This window comes from Equus asinus, chromosome 2, assembly GCF_041296235.1.
Source record: "Equus asinus isolate D_3611 breed Donkey chromosome 2, EquAss-T2T_v2, whole genome shotgun sequence".
Classification (NCBI taxonomy): domain Eukaryota; kingdom Metazoa; phylum Chordata; class Mammalia; order Perissodactyla; family Equidae; genus Equus; species Equus asinus.
This window is the reverse complement of record NC_091791.1, coordinates 135,827,713-135,846,832: the sequence shown is the minus strand read 5'-3', so window position 1 is coordinate 135,846,832 and position 19,120 is coordinate 135,827,713. Positions and strand designations below refer to the sequence as shown.

The 19,120-nt window shown below is 48.2% G+C and overlaps 1 protein-coding gene across 2 annotated transcripts in view; it reads right to left on the bottom strand.

The window, feature by feature from the left end:
* The window catches only part of CA12 (carbonic anhydrase 12), a 49,685-nt gene that overhangs the window by 24,309 nt on the left and 6,256 nt on the right, over positions 1-19,120 (bottom strand). For both annotated transcript variants that reach the window (XM_014850704.3, XM_014850708.3), the window contains exon 2: positions 19,091-19,111. In XM_014850704.3, coding sequence (XP_014706190.1) covers positions 19,091-19,111 — 21 coding nt within the window. The remainder of the gene's footprint in view (positions 1-19,090; positions 19,112-19,120) is intronic.

The following is a 19,120-nucleotide window of genomic DNA, read 5'->3' as shown; positions in this document are numbered from 1 at the left end:
ACAGTCAGATCAAAATTTGCCCCAATGGCTAAAACCATGTGGCAAGGTTTACACATTCTTTCCCACTAGCAGTCAGAATTTCAGTACAATAAAAGCTTTTGGTCAGCGTCCAAAGTTTGTTTTGTAAGGGGATCTGACTGTAGTAAAAATGTACCCCATCCTGGTATATATATTTATATGCAAGTGATCACAGATTGTGTACCAAAATCGAAGACACATTTAATAAAATAGATTATATTTGCAATAAAAATTGCGTATTTAAATGTTGAATGAAGGAGAAAAATTGCTAAATACTCTGCTTGGAGTGCTAAATAACACTGAAGTTAAATCATTAATTTATTCAGCAAATGTGCCTGTTATGTGCCAGGCATGGCATTAGGTGCTGAAGATACAATGGAGAACACAACAAATCTGGTCTCTGTCCTCATGGAGCTTACATTCCAGTGGAAGAGACTGATAATAAACTACAAATTAGCAAACAAGCAAAGCAATACATGAATAAAGTAATGGCACCTGCAATCAGTGCTGTGAAGGAAATAAGCAGGGGCTGTGATGGAGACAAAGGAAGGGACCACTATGGACCAGGTAGTACAGGCAGGCTTCTCAGAGGAGGTGCCATTAAAGTTGAGACTTAAAGGATGAGATTGAGCCAAATATGAGCAAAACCAGAGGAATGGCATTCCAGAGAGAGGGCACAGCAAGCTGAGAGGCCCTGCAGCAGCAGAGAGCTTGTATATTTTATGTGTACATGATGTAGAGATTCAGAAGGAACCCAGCACTCATCTGGCCTCCCCTTGTCCAGGGCCGGGCGCTGCCCTAGGACGAGGCTGAGTGGAATCAGTCAGCACCTGCTCACATACACTCCTCTGTGTATTGGAAAGGTCTTGCTTTCAGATGGCTGGTACCCTCCTCCCTATGGGGGTCATCCATCCCTTAGTCATGGTCCCGTGGTTGGAGCCACAGAGAACAAGCTAAGCCACAGGACCTCATGCAGAAGGGAAGGCAGCCTCTGAATCCATCTCAGTGTCACACATCCTCAGGATGTTGTTGGGATGTGGAAGCCACATTTTCAAAATATGTTTAATATGTATTTTACAGCTCCTGCAGTTCACTTCCAAAGTTGATTAAAAGATATAAAGCTTCTCAAAACAGTCCAGTGGGCTCAGCCAGTTGGTAGTACAGGGTTCCCACAGCATCCACCGTGGCTGGATTCTGGCCCCCTGAGCAGAAGGCCACATTCTGCTGACTCTGCCTGTTTTTCTGCCGGTCAGGTGAAGAAGCACATGCATAAAGCCCATGATCCTGCCCGGAAGGAAAGGAGGGGAGCAGGAGTGTGGGAGTTAATGATTGATGGATGAGGTCTTCTGGTTTTACTATAAACAAACGCAGGCCAAGGGATCAAACTGGCATTGAAGCTTTTCCTCTGTTAATGTTGCAAATGAATCAGGGCCAGGGCAGGGAGCAAAGGGCTAGAGGGTCAGAGTTCCTTATTACTTATAAAGTGGAGAGCTGGACTGCCATCGCAGGCCCATTCTGCCTCCTTGGATTTTATGTTATAGATCCAGAAAAAAAAAAAAGAAAAGTTTTCTAAATGCTTTAATCCATATTTTATATCAAACTTTTCTCTTTATTATTTCCATTTTTGTTTGGGTCAGCTTGAGAGGGAGGGCTGAGACTGAGACTGGGTAAAGTGCCCAGGCCACATCATCTCTGGTGTAGCCGTGGCAGTGGGACCAATAGTGCAGGCTGGAAGGGAGAAGAGGCGAGCTGCCAGACTGGGGCCACCAGCTCTGCTCTCTGCTGGCCCTTGGGAAGTCCTTCCCCTCTACCTTGCCATATCTAGAGGGCCACTACCTCTCCAATAACCACTCTCCAATATCGCTGGGGAGAGGTGAGAGACCAGGACCGCCACCTCTCTGGACTTCTCTGAGCCTGCTCTCACTTCTACATTTTATTGCAGCAATGCCGGGCTGCTTGCACTCTTCAGACACGCCAAGCTGCTTCCCATCTCCCTGAAACACCCTCGCCCTGCCCCATTCACCCACTAAGGCAGGACCACGTGTTTCTCTCTCCTTGGTGCTCCTGTAGAGCGCTTTGCATTTCTCTCTGCTAGCAGCACCTACACTTCTCAAAATAGTATTTTATATCTTTCTACCCTAGTAGACTAGCGATCCTCAAAGGGTAGTCCCTGGACAAGCATCATCATCGTGACCATCTAGGAACTCACTAGAAATGCAGATTCTTGGGCCCCACCCCAGAACTACCGAATCAGACACTGCAGAAGTGGTGACCAGCATCTGTCATTGAACAAGCCACCAGGTGATTCAGATGCTCACTGAAGGTTGAGAACCACGGCACTTGGCTCCCAGCTCCTCTCGTTCATTCTTGTATCCCTGACTCCTACCACACAGCCTGGCACATCGGAGTGTTCAACAGATGCTTCTTGGATAACAGCATCAACAAACGACTCATAAGTCAGACAAGTTGCTAAGTGTTAACAGCCCAACCCGGATAATGAAACCTAGCCAGGCCCAAGTCACTGGTCAGCGCTCAACACACGTTATTCTCTTTGATCTTCTTTGACCCATTCACAAAGGAATCATGGCAGATGTAAAACTGCCAAGCCCACAGTTGAACCAGACGTCCTGCTCTACCCCCCTTAAAAAGAATATTATTCAGTGTTGACTATGAGGAACATAACTTTCTTTTCTAAACTTGTTTTCATGGCTCATCTCATTTCTTTACTCTTTTTTTTATTGTGGTAAAATATACATGACATAAAATTTGCCATTTTAACCATGTTTAAGTGAATTCAGTGGCATTAAGTACATTCACACTGTTGTGCAACCATCACCACTATCCATTTCCAAAACTTTTTCCATCACCCCAAATGTACATTCCTGGCGGGAATGTAAAATGTTGCAGTCACTGTGGAAAACAGTTTGGTGGTTCCTTAAAAAATTAAACACAGAATTATCATATGATCCAGCAATTCTACTCCTAGGTATACACTCAAAGGAATTGAAAACAGGAACTCAAACAGATACTTGTCCACCAATGCTCATAGCAGAATTATTCACAATAGCCAAAAGGTGGAAATAACCCAAGTACCCATCAACAGATGAATGGATAAACAAAGTGTAGTGTATACATACAATGGGATATTATACAGCCATGAAAAGGCTCATCTCATTTTAATATACGACTTTTTTTCCAAGAATCTAACCCACTAGATGTCTGAGGAGAGCCCAGGTAGGTCTCTATATTTTCACACCTATCACAGAACCAAACTTATGGTAGATGCTCAGTAAACGCTCATTGGTTGAGGAAAATTTGTGATTTACTTGGTTTAGACTTGGAACAGTGGTTGTCAAACTTTAGCTTGCATCAGAATCCCCTGGAAGGCTTGTTAAAACACAGATGGCTGGGCCCCATCCCCAGAGTTTCCGATTCAGTAGGTTTTGGGTGGAGCCCCAGAATGTGCATCTCTAACAAGTTCCCAGGTGATGCTGATGATGCTAGTCTGGGGACCACACTTTGAGAGCCACCGATCTAGAGCAGGATTTCCCAACCCTGGCTGCACACTGGAATCTCCAAGGGCTTCTGAGTTTGCCCCCTGTCCCAGTCCCTACCATCTGGTTCAATTGCTCTTGGGTGGGATCCAGATACACATGGCTTTAAAAAGCTGCCCAGGTGATTCCAATGTGCAGCCAAAGTCAAGAGAAGCCGTTGGGAAGCCCTCATCAGATTGCCGGTGTTGTGGCTGGAGCCACGACGTTTTACTCTCTCTGCTTTTTTTTTTTAAATTAGTTTTTTATTGTGGTAAAATATATATAACATAAATTTACCATTAATGACATTTAGTATATTCACAATGTTGTGCAACCATAACTGCTATTTAGCTCTAGAACATTTTCATCACCCCAAAGGAAACCCCACACCCATTACACAGTTACTCTCCATCTCCCCTCCCCCCAACCCCTGGAAACCACTAATCTACCTTCTATGTCTACGGATTTGCCTATTCTGGATATTTCATATAAATAGAATAGTACGATTTGTGTCTGGCTTCTTTCACTTAGCATAATGTTTTCAAGGTCCATCCATGTTGTAGCATAGATCAGTACTTCACTCCTCTTTATAACTGAATAATATTCCATCGTGTGGATATACCACAATTCATTTATCCATTCATAGGGTTGTTTTTTGTTGACATTTAAATATTCGACTCTGGTTAAATTGCTATTCTCTTCTATAAAATAGCTGTTGACTGAAATAAAGCATTGGTGTCTCTCCTGTGTGGGTTTTAGAAAATAAGCTGTGAATAGAGCTGGCATGAAAGGAAGATGGAGAAAACATAGCCTGGTTTTCTGGAAACGAGGATCTGGGGGGGGGCGGTCAGTGAAGCTGTAATTCACAACAAGCTCCTGAATGAAAAGGGAAAACTTCAAATAGTAATGATGATAAAGGCATATCCCATACAAGGTGATATAGCAACGTTCTCTGGCACTAAAAGGAAATTAGTGGGAGAGCAAATAACGTGGGCAGAGGCTGCTTTTGTGACAGGCTCCTTCCCTGGCAGAGAGATCTGAAAATGTCACACATGCTTGTCATCATCGGTAGCTGTCTCTCCCGACTGACAAAAAGCCGCTCTGCTCTCCCTCTCTCTCCCCATCCACCTTCTCAGCACTCATCTTTGTTAAAAGTGGAAGGCAGAGGGTGAGCAGCCATGACTTGATTCAGCAGTTAGACAGCAGCTCAGGGACAACCCAGGATATCTAAGTTGAATGTGCCCAGAACAAATTATTTCGTCATGGGCTTCTAATGTTTATTTACTAGGATGAGTACTTCCCCTTTCGCTCCCGCTCTGATTTCTCCCTTCTTCGCAGCCAAGCATCTTACAAGAATTGTGTACACTGCTCACTTCTGCATCTTTACTTCCCATTCAGATCTGACTGCTCTGGGACTCGGACTTTCAGGCCCACATCCCGCTGAATTCAAATAGACTCTTCTGTCCTTGTTTTTCTTGAAGCCCTTGGCCCAGTGCCCACCCACTCGCTTCTGAAGCCTCTCCTTTCCTGGTTTCTGGGGACACTGCCTTATCTGAGTTGTCTTCCCATTTCTCCTGCCCCTTCTCAGCTCTCTGTAGCTACCTGCCCCTTAATATCAGCTGACCCCGTGGTTTTGTCCTCCACTCGCTCCTCTTCTCTCACACACACTCCCCTGGGATGATCCTATCCCTTCCCGTGGCTTCAATACCACCTCTGCCCTGCTGAGGGTCTCCTCCTGAGTTCCAGACCAGTTGCCTACTGGACGCCCCCACTGGACGCTCTGTGGGTTCCTGAAATTAGACATGGCTGGAGGGGGAGGCAGACAGGCAAACACATAATTTAAAAATAACCAAACTCAGTATCTTTTCCTCTCTCACCCTCTTCCCTCCAAAATCACCTCCACCTCCTTCAAGGTTCTCTAGCTCAGCTGATGGTAGCACCCACCGCACCAAAAGCCTGGAATCACAGTCTGCTCCTTCCTCTCCTCTCCCTTGGACCCCAACTCTTTTATTCTTTCACGTGTCTTTTTAAAAACTGAATTAATCCTAAGGTCTGTAGTGCAGCCCACAAGACTCTCGTGACCCCACCCCCCTCTCCAGCCTTTGCCTTCCGCACTACAACCTGTCAAAACATGGTAGGAGGAGTCCTAGGACCCCACTCAGAATAACCAGTTAACCTGCCACAGTTTTATGGATACTGGCGAAGACACGAGACTCCTGAGTCAGAGACAAAGGACAGTCTAATACTCAGCGGTTGCAGAGTGACATTTGCACCTGTTTCCCAAGCCCCCGTTCCATAGGCTGATGCAATGAGGGCCCGGTGACACCTGCCCATGCAAGCTGCTCGGAGTTATAGCTGAGGAACTCGGAGCTTAGGAAGCCCCAGTCTTTTAAAGGGAGTGGTTAGCAAACCTGCCCAACCTTTGCCCCCAGGGGAGACATTATCTTTATTTTACTGGACAGCAAACAAATCTGCTTTCTGACCTGGAGGGAGACATTATCTCTATCTTGCCAGACTATTTGCTACATAAATATCCTTGAAAAGATATTCTGGAACAAAAGCTGTCAGTGCCTCTGCTCCCAGCCATGCTGCAACAGGAGACCCAGGGAGAAGTGTCTCTCAAAACCACTCCTCAAACGTGGGCTGTGCCATCCTGAGTCTAACTGCGCCACAAGCATCCGTTCACCCACTCTTTGGATCTCTGTTGCCTGCGATGGAACGCCATCCGCATCCCTAAAATGCACAGAAACCCTCACACGCTCTCCTTCCCCTGCTAACTCCTTTGTCTTTCAAGAATCAGCTCTTCAGGCAGGGCTGACCCTTGCCCCAAACTGAGGACTTCTGTCCCCGCTCTGCGTCCACAGCACCAGGGCACATTATCATGGCACTTGATTTGCTCCATTGTAATTACCTGTTCACATGCCTGCTTGTCCCTCAACTACCAGCCCACTGAGGGCAAGGGCTGCGTCGTGCTTGTCTCTGATCCCCAGCGACCAGCCCACAAAGGGCATCATTAAGGACTGGTCAAAAGAATAAGTGAGTCAATGAATAAACTATTATTTTCAGGCTGCCAGCAGTTTCTTCCTGTCACTTGAGGTGGAATCGGATATAAAAACTGAAGCTGGAAAACTGGCCTGGGACAAGGCGGGTGGGGGGCAGGCGGGGTGTTCATAAGCATTTTCCACATTCTGCAGGAGGGACCAGAAATCTGTCCTTGGGAGGTCCTCCCCATGTTGAGGGACAGAGCACTTGGATAAGCCTTCTTAGTTACACAGACATGAGGCGGGGAACTACCCAGCGTTTCTGGGAAAGCCTGGCCCGAGCCCAAATAATCCACAGGCTGGTGCTTCAGGCAGAGATGGTGGGCGATCAGTTTAGTGATCCAGTGATACAAACTGAGTGGATCTTAACAGGTCTGTGACCTTGTAAAGAACACTGTTTCTATAAATATGAATTTAGCTGTCCTGGATGGAAATGTTGCTGCCCCGCCTGCAGGGTTATTTCAGACTAAGCCCGTGGTTCTCATCAGGAGGGATTTTGCCCCTCAGGACATTTGGCGACGTCTGGAGATATTTTTGGTGTCACAACTCGGGGAATGCTACTGGCATCTAGTGGGTAGATGGGATGCCAGGGACCCCGCTAAACGTCTACAGTGCACAGGACAGCCCCTCACAGCAAAGCAGTATGCTGCCCAAAACGTCAGTATTGCAGAGGCCGAGAAGTCCTGGACCAGACTATTGTGAGCGCCTCGTCTCGGCCATGAGGAAGCAGGGAGCAGATCACATACTGAGGAGGAGGTTTTTCTCGAAGGAGTTGGGCGCTCTCACTGTCAGTCATCCTGGGGCAGGGAAGAGGAATAGGGCTCTGGCCTTGGGGAAGAGCAAGCACAGTCAGGACGACTCCAGGCCAGCAGAGCAAGGCCAGGGCCTACAACACGATGGTAGGGCCCCCTGGGAAAGGGATGATGGTTGCCGGTTGCCCTCAGGCAGTGCTGAGGACTGAGATACCTGTTTCAGATTTTCCTTTAAGGCTGTAAGTGCCTTGTCTCATCCCAGGATCACAATCAAATTTTGTTAAACTCCAAGGCCTAATGAGTTATTTTTTTAACTGTCATTTAATGAGCACTTACTGTGGGCCGGGCATAATTCTGTAGTAGAGGTTGGCTGACACTTTCTGCAAAAGGCCAGCTAGTAACTATTTCAGGCTTTGCAGGCTGCAGTCTCTGTCAGTACTCCCCACCTCTGCCGCTGGTGCAAAAGCAGCCATAGGGAATATGCAGATGGACGAGCATAGCTGTGTTCCAAGAAAATTTTATTTACGAAAACAGGTGGTGGCCTGCATTTGACTGGTGGGCCATAGTTTGCCAACGCCGCTCTATATGCTCAACATATCTGTATTGATTTAATATGCATAAAGACCCTACCACGTAGGTACTATGTTCTCATTGAGTAGATGAGGTGACCGAGGCCCACCCAAAGTCACACGCTGGCTCTGACCCTGACAGTCATGCTCTCCACCACGGCAGCCTCCCGACGCGCTTGGAGTGTACAGAGCCTGGGCAGCGACACCGGTTATGAGGTGGTGAGGGGACCAGCAGGTAAGCCCTGGGCAATGGTCCAAAGCTAGAGGAGAGAAGCAGCAATGGAGGGCTTTGTGACCTTGTCAACATTCCCTGGGGAGTCTAGAAATAGCAAAAGGAGGGGATCTGATAAAAGACGAGAACTTGCTGCAGTTACCCAGGGTGGAACCTGAACTAAAATGAAAGCCGACTGGCCCCTAAACATTGACCCTGGGTTCACCCAGTTCTTCAGTTACCAGCTTTCCCAATGAGGATTGCCTTTCTGATATCTAATCTATTGCTGCTATTTAAAGCTACTCCCTCAGTTTTCCCTTAAAGGGAGAAAACTTGCTTTTCAATGGTTCTTCTCACACCTAAAAACCTACACCCAGGCTACTTCTGTCTCCTTTCCAGAGAGGCATGAAGTGCAGTGGGAAGGCCAAGGGCTTTGGAGCCATCAGATCAAGCTGCCAATCATAGTTCTGCCACCTACTAGTTGTGTGACCTTGGGCACAGCTCTTAGATTCCCTGAGCTTCACTTACAAAGTGAAAATGGCAGTACCCACCTCACAGGGCTGTTGTGAGGAACAAATGTGGTAGTGTAAGATTAGTGTCTGGATGGGATGGACTCCCAGACGGGCTGGTTCCCCAGCCCTTCTGAACTGAATAGTCTCGATTCTTCCTTTTGTTCTTTGGGGCTGTTGTCCAACCTTTTAGAGCAAGTTCTCCCTTTCACCTCACCGGAATCTAGGGTTCCCTATGTGTCTCCTTTTACCTCTAATGAGATACACATGGTGAGGCAGCTTTTCATTTCAGACTGGTTTCGCCTCTGAAATCCTACCATCCCAGATCAAATGCCATTTTGTCCCTGGTGCCTTTCCTGACTCCCGGAGCCAAAACTAATTAGAGAGCTAAACTGTTCTTTCTTCATTCACTCAACAAATGTTTCCTGAACATTTCCCCTGGGCTGGGCTCTGTGCACCTGCCCGAGCAGCCCCTGTAGGGGGGAGGGTGTCGCCCCCACATGCTGGGTAGGTATGTCCCCTTCCGGATAACTCTCTTTGAGGCTAGAAATGGCTCCTTCCTCATCCCGTACCCCTCTGAGGCCCTAGAACACTGCCCTGCTTGCAGCAGCCTTGTGCTAAGAAACCACCATGGAGGGAAAAACTGCTCAGTGGTAATCAGACAAGTTGATCTTCACTGGAAATAAGCGCTTGTTATTAACCCAGGAGGTACGTGTGCTTCGAGAGGCAGTTCTGTGAAAGGAGAGCATAACATTCCCGCAATTCTCCACTTTTTACCAGAGTGTAACAAATTTTCTGACCAGGCATCTTTGCACACTCAGTCTTACTTGCACACCTTGCACGCTCAATCTTAGTCAGTGATGCAGACATTCCCTACTTTATCCTTGCTGATGGACGAGTTTAAGCATCACACTGAAAGGTTTATCAAGAGCTGGGAGACTCTTGGGGAGCTGCCAAAAGGAAACAGAGGAGTTGCTTTAAGGTTTCACCTGAGCACCTCTCCAGGCAGGAGCTGTGAATGCACATACCTGACCCTCAGAAACAAGCAGAGAGCTTACTCCAAGTGCACTGTGTAGAGATGGAGGTGTGAGTGTGTGTGGGTACAGACACATCTAAGAAGGTAGATACAAGTATGAACATGGCTGTGGTGGCACATGCGCACCTTCATCTCCTTCCTGAATAACCAGAAGGACCGAGCACAGTGGCCAACGTTCCTCTTCCTTTCAGTCTTGGCAGCCTGGGCTCTATTCCCGCCATGGGCTGCACGCACACGGTACTGCTCACTAGATGCTACTTTCTGCCCTGCAGCCCAGCCCACTCACTTTGCCCGGCCTCCTGGCGTGCTTCTGCACTTATGTGTGTCCTCTCCTCCCTGTTCTCCCTTCCAACACTGATCTTTCTGATTCCAATCACCACTCTGCTTCAGCTGTCCGTCCTCTCCCTAAGAACCCGAAAAGCGTATTGATTCAGGATCATCCCTAGAGGAACCCCGACATCTCTCCCAGCTGCGTGCTGCCAACAGTAACAATGTCTGGATTCTTTTGATTTTTTTTCCTAGCAAGCACACTAGTTCTTTGATCCACATGTCCCATGAGTGTGTCACAAGGAACCGTATCAAATGTTTATTTATGTCAAACAGGTATTAAGTCTATTGTGTTTTCTTTAACCGCTAAGCCTTTCATCCTGATGAGAGGAAGAAAAGCAAGTTAATTTGGCATGATTTGTTTCTGGCAAGTCTACATTATTTACTTTTTTAAAAAGTCATTGCATTTCCTCAATGGCTTTTACACAATGTCATGATGTGTAGTGAACGGCACGCAATGCTTGGTATAAAATAAGCATCTGCCAAATGGCTGGGAAAGCACATGAGACCAGAATCAGGAGACACGGCTCTGCTCCTGGCTTGGCTCCTCATGCTCTGTTTGGGCCACTTGACAGCTCTGAGTTTCCCTTCCCTCATCTGTAAATGGGGGTGGGGCTTGGCTACGTCAGTGCTCCCCACTCCGGTCCCATCTAGGCAATAATGGCAGTCTGGATGGCGATCTGAATACGTCGTGAAGCCCAACAGAGACAGGCCCTCGTCCACAATCAGGCTGCATTGTGTCTACACTTCTGTTAGGTGTGTACATTTCTCACCGAATTATACCAACATGTCAAGACTCCCATTGCCTCTTCCTTGGTTCAGACCCCCACCCCCTTCTCCCACATCCCTCTGATCTCCCTTCCTCCAGTGTTTCACAGTCAATCCACTCTCGACCCTGTGGCCGGGATGATCCTTCTAAAATGCTTATCTGATCACTTCAGTTTTCTACTTAGAATGCTCCAGCAATCCCCTGCTGCCACCAGAATGAGGTCCCAACTCGGCTGGCTCACAGACTCCTCTCTCTGACCCTGGCCTGTCTCCTAGTCCCCTCTCTCCTTGTTGAGCTCCTTGGTAGTCCCCAGAACACACCAGCCTCAGTGATCATTGCACAATTTGTCCCTTTGCCCCTAACGCCCTTTCATCCTCTGCCCTTCGCCTGGCTAGCTCTTCCATGTCCTCCTGGTCTCAGCTTACACATCTCCTCCTCCGGAAAGCCTTCTATAGTCCTTTCCCCAAAACACTAGGTGAGGTCTCTTCCTTCCATGCTTCATCTCTCTGTATTGTAAGGCCGTGTCTAATTCACTGTCCCCTCCTACCTTCTCATAGTGGGGACCGCACCTTGTTCATCATTTCCTTAGCACCTGGTCCAACACTTGGCATTTAGTATTCACTCAATAAATGTTTGTGGAATGAACGTGAACCAATGATCTTGGGCTAACTGAAAACTTGGATTGGTTTTTATATCTATCTTTGATTGACAAAAAAAGAGAAAAGTTAACTATTTCATTAATGTATTAATTTGTTAAAACTTTTAAACAATGGTATCCATAGAGGGAGGCAGAATAAAAAAGTCCCTTCCAAATAAAAATTCCAGAATTTGTTACAGCATTTGGGCTCAGGAGCAGACAAAACACGTATCAACTTGTATAAACTAGAAGGGCAGTATCAAGGGAGAATCTTTAGATTTGCAGGTCATAGGAGAATAGACAGTTGCTCCAGTTGGAGCCACCAGTTTGCCTCTGGGTTTCCTGGTGTCAAAGCCAAAAGGGGAAACAGTCCTTTACACAACTGCCTCAGACTTGCTACAAAACATCTTTGTTACACAAACTTCAGAATCACCTTTTCTCATTTCTCCACTTCTCATGCAGTTCCCACAAGATGGGGCACCAAGGAGGGGCCACCCTATGAAAGTACCAGGCACCATCTGCCAATGTCACCATTTCCTGTTATGTGTCAATCTCACTCTCATCATAACCAAGGAGCCTTTCCTGAACCACCTGCCCCAGAGGTGGGGGCAGCATGAACCATTTGCCCTGAATCCGCAGGCATCCTTACGAGACCCCGATGGGTCTCAGCCAGTTCATCCAGAAGTCACCAGCCGATCCAGTCACAACTTAGTGATTGTAAAATCATTTAAAAAGATAAGATGAGCTAAACAAACTATTTTATGTAGAGTTATACCAGCTCTGAGTCAACCTTTGTAGACACAAGGAGGTGGCAGCTAGTATTGTTCCTTCCTGGTTGGCATAAATCAAATGCTTGTCAGGTCATTGGAAAGCTTCTTCCTTAAAAGAAAACTTTTGTAAACTAAAAAAATAGCACCTAAATTGCTTCGTTTATAAATGCTTATAATACTGATCCTAAACCACCAAGAAGTATATGTGAACTGCGGATTGACTGAAACTCAGAAAGTTACCATTCAAAGTCTAATGCAATGCCCCATCATTCCTATATGCTACAGGGGACGGCATGCCAACTAGCCATTGTTTTTACACTTTTTTGCCACTCCCTTTGTTTTCACTATTTATTGTTGAAATTAATCATTTCAGCTCCTTTCTTTGTGTTCTTAGCATCTAACAGGGTGCTTCTCAGTGAGTACATGTGGAACAACTACCATATTTCCTTGCTTCTAGATGCCAGTGATGATAAGATATATCTCAGTTTCAGAGATGCTAAAATGTAGAAAAGGTGTGTATCTGAGAATCAATGAAATATGGTCTTTGTCCAGCAGGCGCTCTCTTTCTTGGCCACGTGGCATGGCCCCTGGAGGAGTCTGGCTGTGCTCCTGGGCTCCACAGTGGGGCCTGCACCTTTCACACCCATGGCTGCCACCACAGAGGAAGACGGTAGCAGACCAAGAAGGAGGGCCCTTGCTCTCTGCCAGGAGACTGCAGATCCTGCTGAAACAATCTCTGATCCAGTCTCTTCCTCATGGAAAACCAGACTTTCTAGTCCCTGCCTGGAGCCACCTTCACACACCAGCTTTGAATTTAGCCTTTTGGCTTTAAATCTTTCTTCTGAGCTGGTTTACCCCCACGGGCTCCTCTCTCTCCCCATGCTGAGGATGGGCTGTCAAGGGTTTAATGGGCTCCTGGAGGAATATACCCTGCCTGCCTTCACCTATATAGCTGGGGCTCAAGACCAGCACAAAGCAGAAGGAGCAAGTTCGAACACAGCTTGAGGCCTGGCAGGACGCACTCTCGGCTCTCCCAGCCAGCTCTCCTGTGGTTCCAAGACTTGACTGCCTCCAGTGGGCAGGGTCCCTGCACAGGGCTGGGCTTGGGTAGATTTCTGCCTAGGTTCAGACCTCCAACTGGGAAGCCCTAAATCAAGGCTCAGCCCAGAGGCTGAGATGCAAGTGGAGCCCAGCTGGATGAGGAGGCAGAGGGCACCGCCTGCTCTCTGGTGACTTTAGCTGCATGACTGAGGTGGCCATGGCTATGGAACCAGATATCTGGTGCCTAAAGGCCAGGAAAGCACCCGGGAGATTTGATCTGACTTCACCTGGTCTGAAGGACAAGGCTAGAAAGAACATTCCGGCCTGTGAGGCCCTTGGGAGAGGGCTTGGAGCCCTTGTGTTTTTGTTGAATCCCTTTCTCGCAAAGGAAACGCTCTTCATTTGTTCAGAATATAAAAGGAGCACCTTCTCGCTGTTAAAAACTCAGGCAATTTAGAAAAGCATGAAGAAGCAGATCCTGCCTGACAAAACTTGTGTTTGTTTGGTGCTGTAGCGTTTAAAAGGCATTTTCCCACATATTACCTAATATAATTCCACCATAACTCTGCGAGGCGAAGGGACAGAAAGTGAGGATTAGCTTTACCAAGTGCTGACGAAGCGCCAGGCACTGTTAGCCTCTCTCCATCTATTTTCTCATCTAATCCTCACCACAAGCCTAGGAAGCAGAGCAGTGGTTCTCAAACTTGAGTGTGCACCAGAACCACCTGGTGGGCTTGTTAGAACAGATTGTGAGGCTCAGCCCCAGAGTTTTGGATTCGTACATAGATCTGGGATGAGTCCAAGAATTTGCATTTCTAACCCAGTCACACATGGTGCCTTATTGCGGCTAAAGAACAGGAGATGAAGGGTTTGGGTTTTTCGTGCCAGCCTCCTTCCTTGTGTTTCACTTCTAGCTCTTAGTGTTTGGGAAGGGCGTCCCAAGCCCCAGGTGATGCTGACGCTGCTGAGAACCACTAGGGTAGATGCTATGACTCCCATTTCACAGTTGAGAACACCGAGGGTCAGAGAGGTTAAGTTACTTTCCTAATGCCATTCTGCCAGAAAGTAGCCTAGCACATATTCCCCAGGAGGTCTGCCTAGTTCTGGGCTCTGTATGCTTTCTGCTTCTTCCTCCTGGTGTTCTGCCTTACACCCCCCCACCCGACCCCACCCCATGCCACTCCACCTGCCTTTAGGAACTAAGGCTAGCTTTCCTATCTTTTCACCCAGCTGGTAAGGCCAGCTGGGAACACTAAAGTGCAGGCATTTTGGCAGCTACAGGCCAAGATCTCCTGGAACAGACAAACCTCAATTCTGTAACTTGGGAAAGATGAGAAGTAATTACGAGTGGGTGGACCAACCACAACCAAACAGATCCTGGATGTCACAACTTCAAGTAGAAGTGACTGGAACTACAGCACAGAGTGGGTTGGCTGGCAAGCCTCGAGGGAAATCTCCAGGACACAGGGATAGAGATTCAGTTTCCTGGTATGAAAAACATGTTCTGGCCTTTTCTGGCTCTTTCCCCTGGGAGTGCTTTGTGCCTCTTCTCATTCATCCTCAGGGTGGCAGCTGCAGTGGGTGAGAAGCCGCTGGGGTGTTCGGAGTTGGCTAAGCCTCTCTGCCTTTGGTGAAGACAAGAGCTCTCCTTAACTAAATCAGCCTTTTCATTGCACGTGCTCCCTGACTGCCGTTCTCAGTTCTCCCTTTAGCTCTGACTGTCTGTTCCTCACACTGCATTTGAGTGTGCCTTTATCACGACTAAAGAATAGAAAGCAAAGAGTTTTTCCTCTTAGCCTCCTCCCATGTGTTCCATTTCTAGTTCTGGTTTGGAAGGATGTCCTGAGTGCCAGGGAAAGTTCACTTATAGCAACTTAATATTCCAGCAGATTCAGGACAGAAGGTGGGTGGAGGTGGGAGCCTAGAAAACCACTGAGGTTTGCCCTGAGGGAGGATCCCTTTCTGATTCTCAAAGGAAGTTCTTTAAGACAGAGAATCTATCACCTGGGAGAAAGGAGAACAGCGTGAGGAATACAGTGTCAGCACCCGGGTCACACAGAGTCCTGCCAGAGCCGAGGGCCGTCCAGCCACAGCAGAGAAGATGGGCAGGAGGGCCTGGGAGCAGCTGCAGCCTGCTGCCCAGCACCCCCCAGGCCAAGCCACCGTCCAGAGTTCCAGAGTTCCCTGCACCAGACTAGGGAGGGGCTGGGCTGATGGATGCCCCACGGGGCCCTGGCTGGGCGAAAGGTGGGACTCCCCCTCCAGGAGGAGCACTTGACTTCCATGGTCCCTTCCATCCCACCTCCTTTGAAGGTTTGTCTTATTTCTCCCAAATCTCTAGCAAACAGTGGTATTTGTCTATTTCTGAACTAGCTCACTTCTGAGGAGCACCAAAGCAATGTCTGGTATCCTCAAGGATGGAGCATGGTGCCCATTCTCTGCTCACATGACGTGTTCTCGGGTTGTTAGTTCTAACACAGTCATTCTTTCCGGTTGCTCTGTTGTTTTGAACGCAGTAAGGGGTTTTTTTGGTTTTTCTCGGGGGAGGGCTAAAAAAAAACTATCAGGGTAAAGATGACTCTCCCAGCCAGCTGGAATTTTTTAACTCTTTTATTGTACATAATATTCACACAGAAAAGGTGTCTGTATCGTAAGTGAGCAGCTTGAAGAATTTTCACAAACCGAGCACAGCACTTACATCAAGGAACTGAACATGACCAGCACCCCTCGTGCCTCCTTCTGGTCACCTCTGCACCCCAAGGGCACCCACTATCCTGACTTCTAACAGCACACATTCACTTCAGCAGACTAGAGTTTATCCTCAGCCCACGTGACAACCTGACGTACAGTCGCCCTCCGGTTCAGAGTTGGTGAAGCCCAGCAGGATTGATTTGGGCTGATTTCCAGGGGGAAGGCCCACTCAGCAATTCTAAACCCAGCACATATCCAGATGCTCCTTCAGCCACCCAGGAGGAGTGCAGGGGGCAGGGTTGGCCCCATCTGGGCTGTTAGATGGTCTTTCTGTCTCCAGGGGGACCATCCAGGAAGTCAGCCTGCTGACTCAGTGTGGAGGGGGATGAGGGCAGAGTTCTTTCCATGTGTTTCTAGAAGTCCTACCTTGTGCAAGGCAGCAGGAGGCCGCTGGATCAGGATGACTCAGCAGCATCTGCATGCAAAGCAGCTGAGGTCTGCACCCTGGGAAAACTAGCACGTGGCGCTGGGTGGGACTTGCCCTATTCAAGGCAGCCCTTACTGTTTGGAACTGTTTTCCCCAGCGCCTACACCAGGCCCTCCGTTTACCTGTGTGACTCTGAGAACAGGTGCCAGCTGCCAGCCTGGACCCGTTTGCCTCCTTAGCTGGCCTCCATCCGTCCTCCTTCACTGGCCCCCACTGGGGAGCGCTGACTCCACGTCGCGTGTGTTCATTTCACTAATAAAAAGCCAGAGTTGCCTTTGTGCTCACCCCATGCATGTCGTGCAGCATTAGACTCTGCCCTCTGCTTCCTCAGCAAAGAGCTGCTCTAATTGTGCGAGGTAGGAGGGACAGAGGGCTGGCGGTCAGGAAGAAATGCTTCTGGCCTGGTTAACGCCCTGCTGGACAGAGAAGCTCGCCCTCAGGGAGCACCACGTCATGACTAAGGGGCAGTAAGATTTTCCTCCCACACCTTCATGATGCAGTGTCTCTGTGTTCTCCATAACCATCTTACTCCGCCCTGGGGGGCTGTCACAGAGAGGCAGGGACCCCTGAAGTGACTTGATTTGCGTTTCCACTATACCTGGGAGGCTGTGGGGCAAGTTACCTCTGACTCTGGCTAGAAAGGCCTTGGGAACCATCTGATCAGAGGTTTTCTAACAGAGCGTGCATAAGAATCACTTGGAGTGTGCATGAAATAGACAGGTTTTTCAGGTTCCCTTCCGCTCCCAGGTCCAGCCCTTAGGCCCAGAAATCTGCATATTTGGAAGGCATTCCTGGTGATTCTGATATAGGTCACCCTGAGCCAGTTTGCGGAACACTGATCTAAACCTCTCCTTCCTCAGGTTACAGATGGGGAAAGCGAGACCCAGAGGGCGTGCACAGCTTACTCAGCGTGGCTCACTCAAGATCGTTGGGAATAAGGCCCAGGACGAGTCTCGCCTTCTTTCCAGGCCCGCCCTGCTCCTGTCACCTCCCATACACTGAACCTGCCCAAGGAGCCCTGAGGCCCAGACTCTGCCCATTCTCCCTCAGTCAGGTCTCTCGCTCTGCCCTTCTCTCTTACTGCCATCACCGTAAACTGGACGTTAAGACACAGAACGGGATTTCTACAAAGGCCCAACACCTCCTTGCTCCCTCCCATCCTTCCCCCTCCACCCCCAGCCACCATGTTACTCTCCCTAAAACGCAGATCACACCCTGCCCCTCCACCTACGGGACAATGTGGGACAGGCCTGGCCTGCCCCCGCATGCCTCCCCTGATTGACCCCACCTATCTTTTGGACCTTAGAGTCCATCACTCCTCTATAACTCCTTCTCTACGAGTTTTCCCTCAAATACCATCTTGCTCTTTCTTGCCTCCACTCATGTGATGTCATCATCTTGGCCAACAGTACTTCCTCTCCACCACACTGAATCCTCCCCACCCTCTAAGGTCCAGGTGACAGCCCTCCTCCTTCAAGAAGGCTTCCTTGACCATCCAGCTCTAGCACTCTCGTCCTCCTCTGAACCATCAGAGCACGGAACCATTTATTCATTATCTGTTATTATTACCTATTATATTCTGCTTTGAATTGTGAGTTTTAAGTGATTCCCAGCAACAGACCACAGCCTACCCTTCTAATTATTCACCCACTCAGCAACGAGCCTTGCACATAATAAGTACATAAAGGACATTAGTAATGATGGAGCAATGCAATGCTAGAGCCAAGGAGACCTTGGCCTGTAGGTAAAGGTCGATTAGTTCAGTGATTTTTCTACGCCTCCTGGGCTAACAAATATCCAAAGGCTAACTTTTGCAAATCTAAGTCAGATCTTTCTCTGGATTCTGTTTCCACTGTAATAATCTACTTCCCTGCCTGTCACCACCTTTCCTGTGCCAACGAGGCGGGTTCCACCCTCCTGCTCACCATTATAATCTATCCTTCACATCCCTTGTGACTCTGTCCCTATCAAGACATTATTAACATTCCTGTACTTGCCAGTGGGCCCAAGTTTTTGGCTTCCCATTCCCACTCTAACTCATGGCCAAATTTCCAATTCATTGCAACACACCAGCTGAGCCAATTTCCAGCTGCTTATCTTGCAGGTCTGCCACAGAGGGCTAATGCCGTTGTTAACCCAATCCCATGGAAACCCTGTTGCACACTTGATGTCCCTCTCTCACCATTTAAGACAAGCATCCCTCTTGTACTAAAAACTGACCATCACCACTTCGTCCATTACTTGCTTACAAACATGGCAACAAGAAGTTAATTCTAGACACACTGACAGTGTACGTCCTGGGGCCTGAGCCAAACTTTCAGAAAGGAGCCCTTTATTCTTTGTTTATTGTTGGATCAATGTCGTACTGAGGAGAAAGTCTCTCTCCTGCCCAGCGTCCTTGCAGTCTGGGGATAACCTAGGCATCTTCTCCTGGGAGGTTTGGGAGAAATCCTTGCAGGAATCTGGAAGCCTTAAGGCTCTGACTCACAGTTCAAGTGCACAGAGCAGGCCCATCTGCTGGAAAAAGTGCTGTATGCCACCTGTATGGAGCGATCTTCAGAGAGTCCTTGTGCCCTCTTTTAACAGCACCAGAACTGCTCGTCTCAAACCCCCAAAATAATCTCCACAGATCATGGCATTTCTGGCTTTCTCATTAGATACAGCCATCCCTCCAAAAAGTATTTAAGATCTCTACTTACCAATATAGGTCCACTTGGATCCTGCAAAGA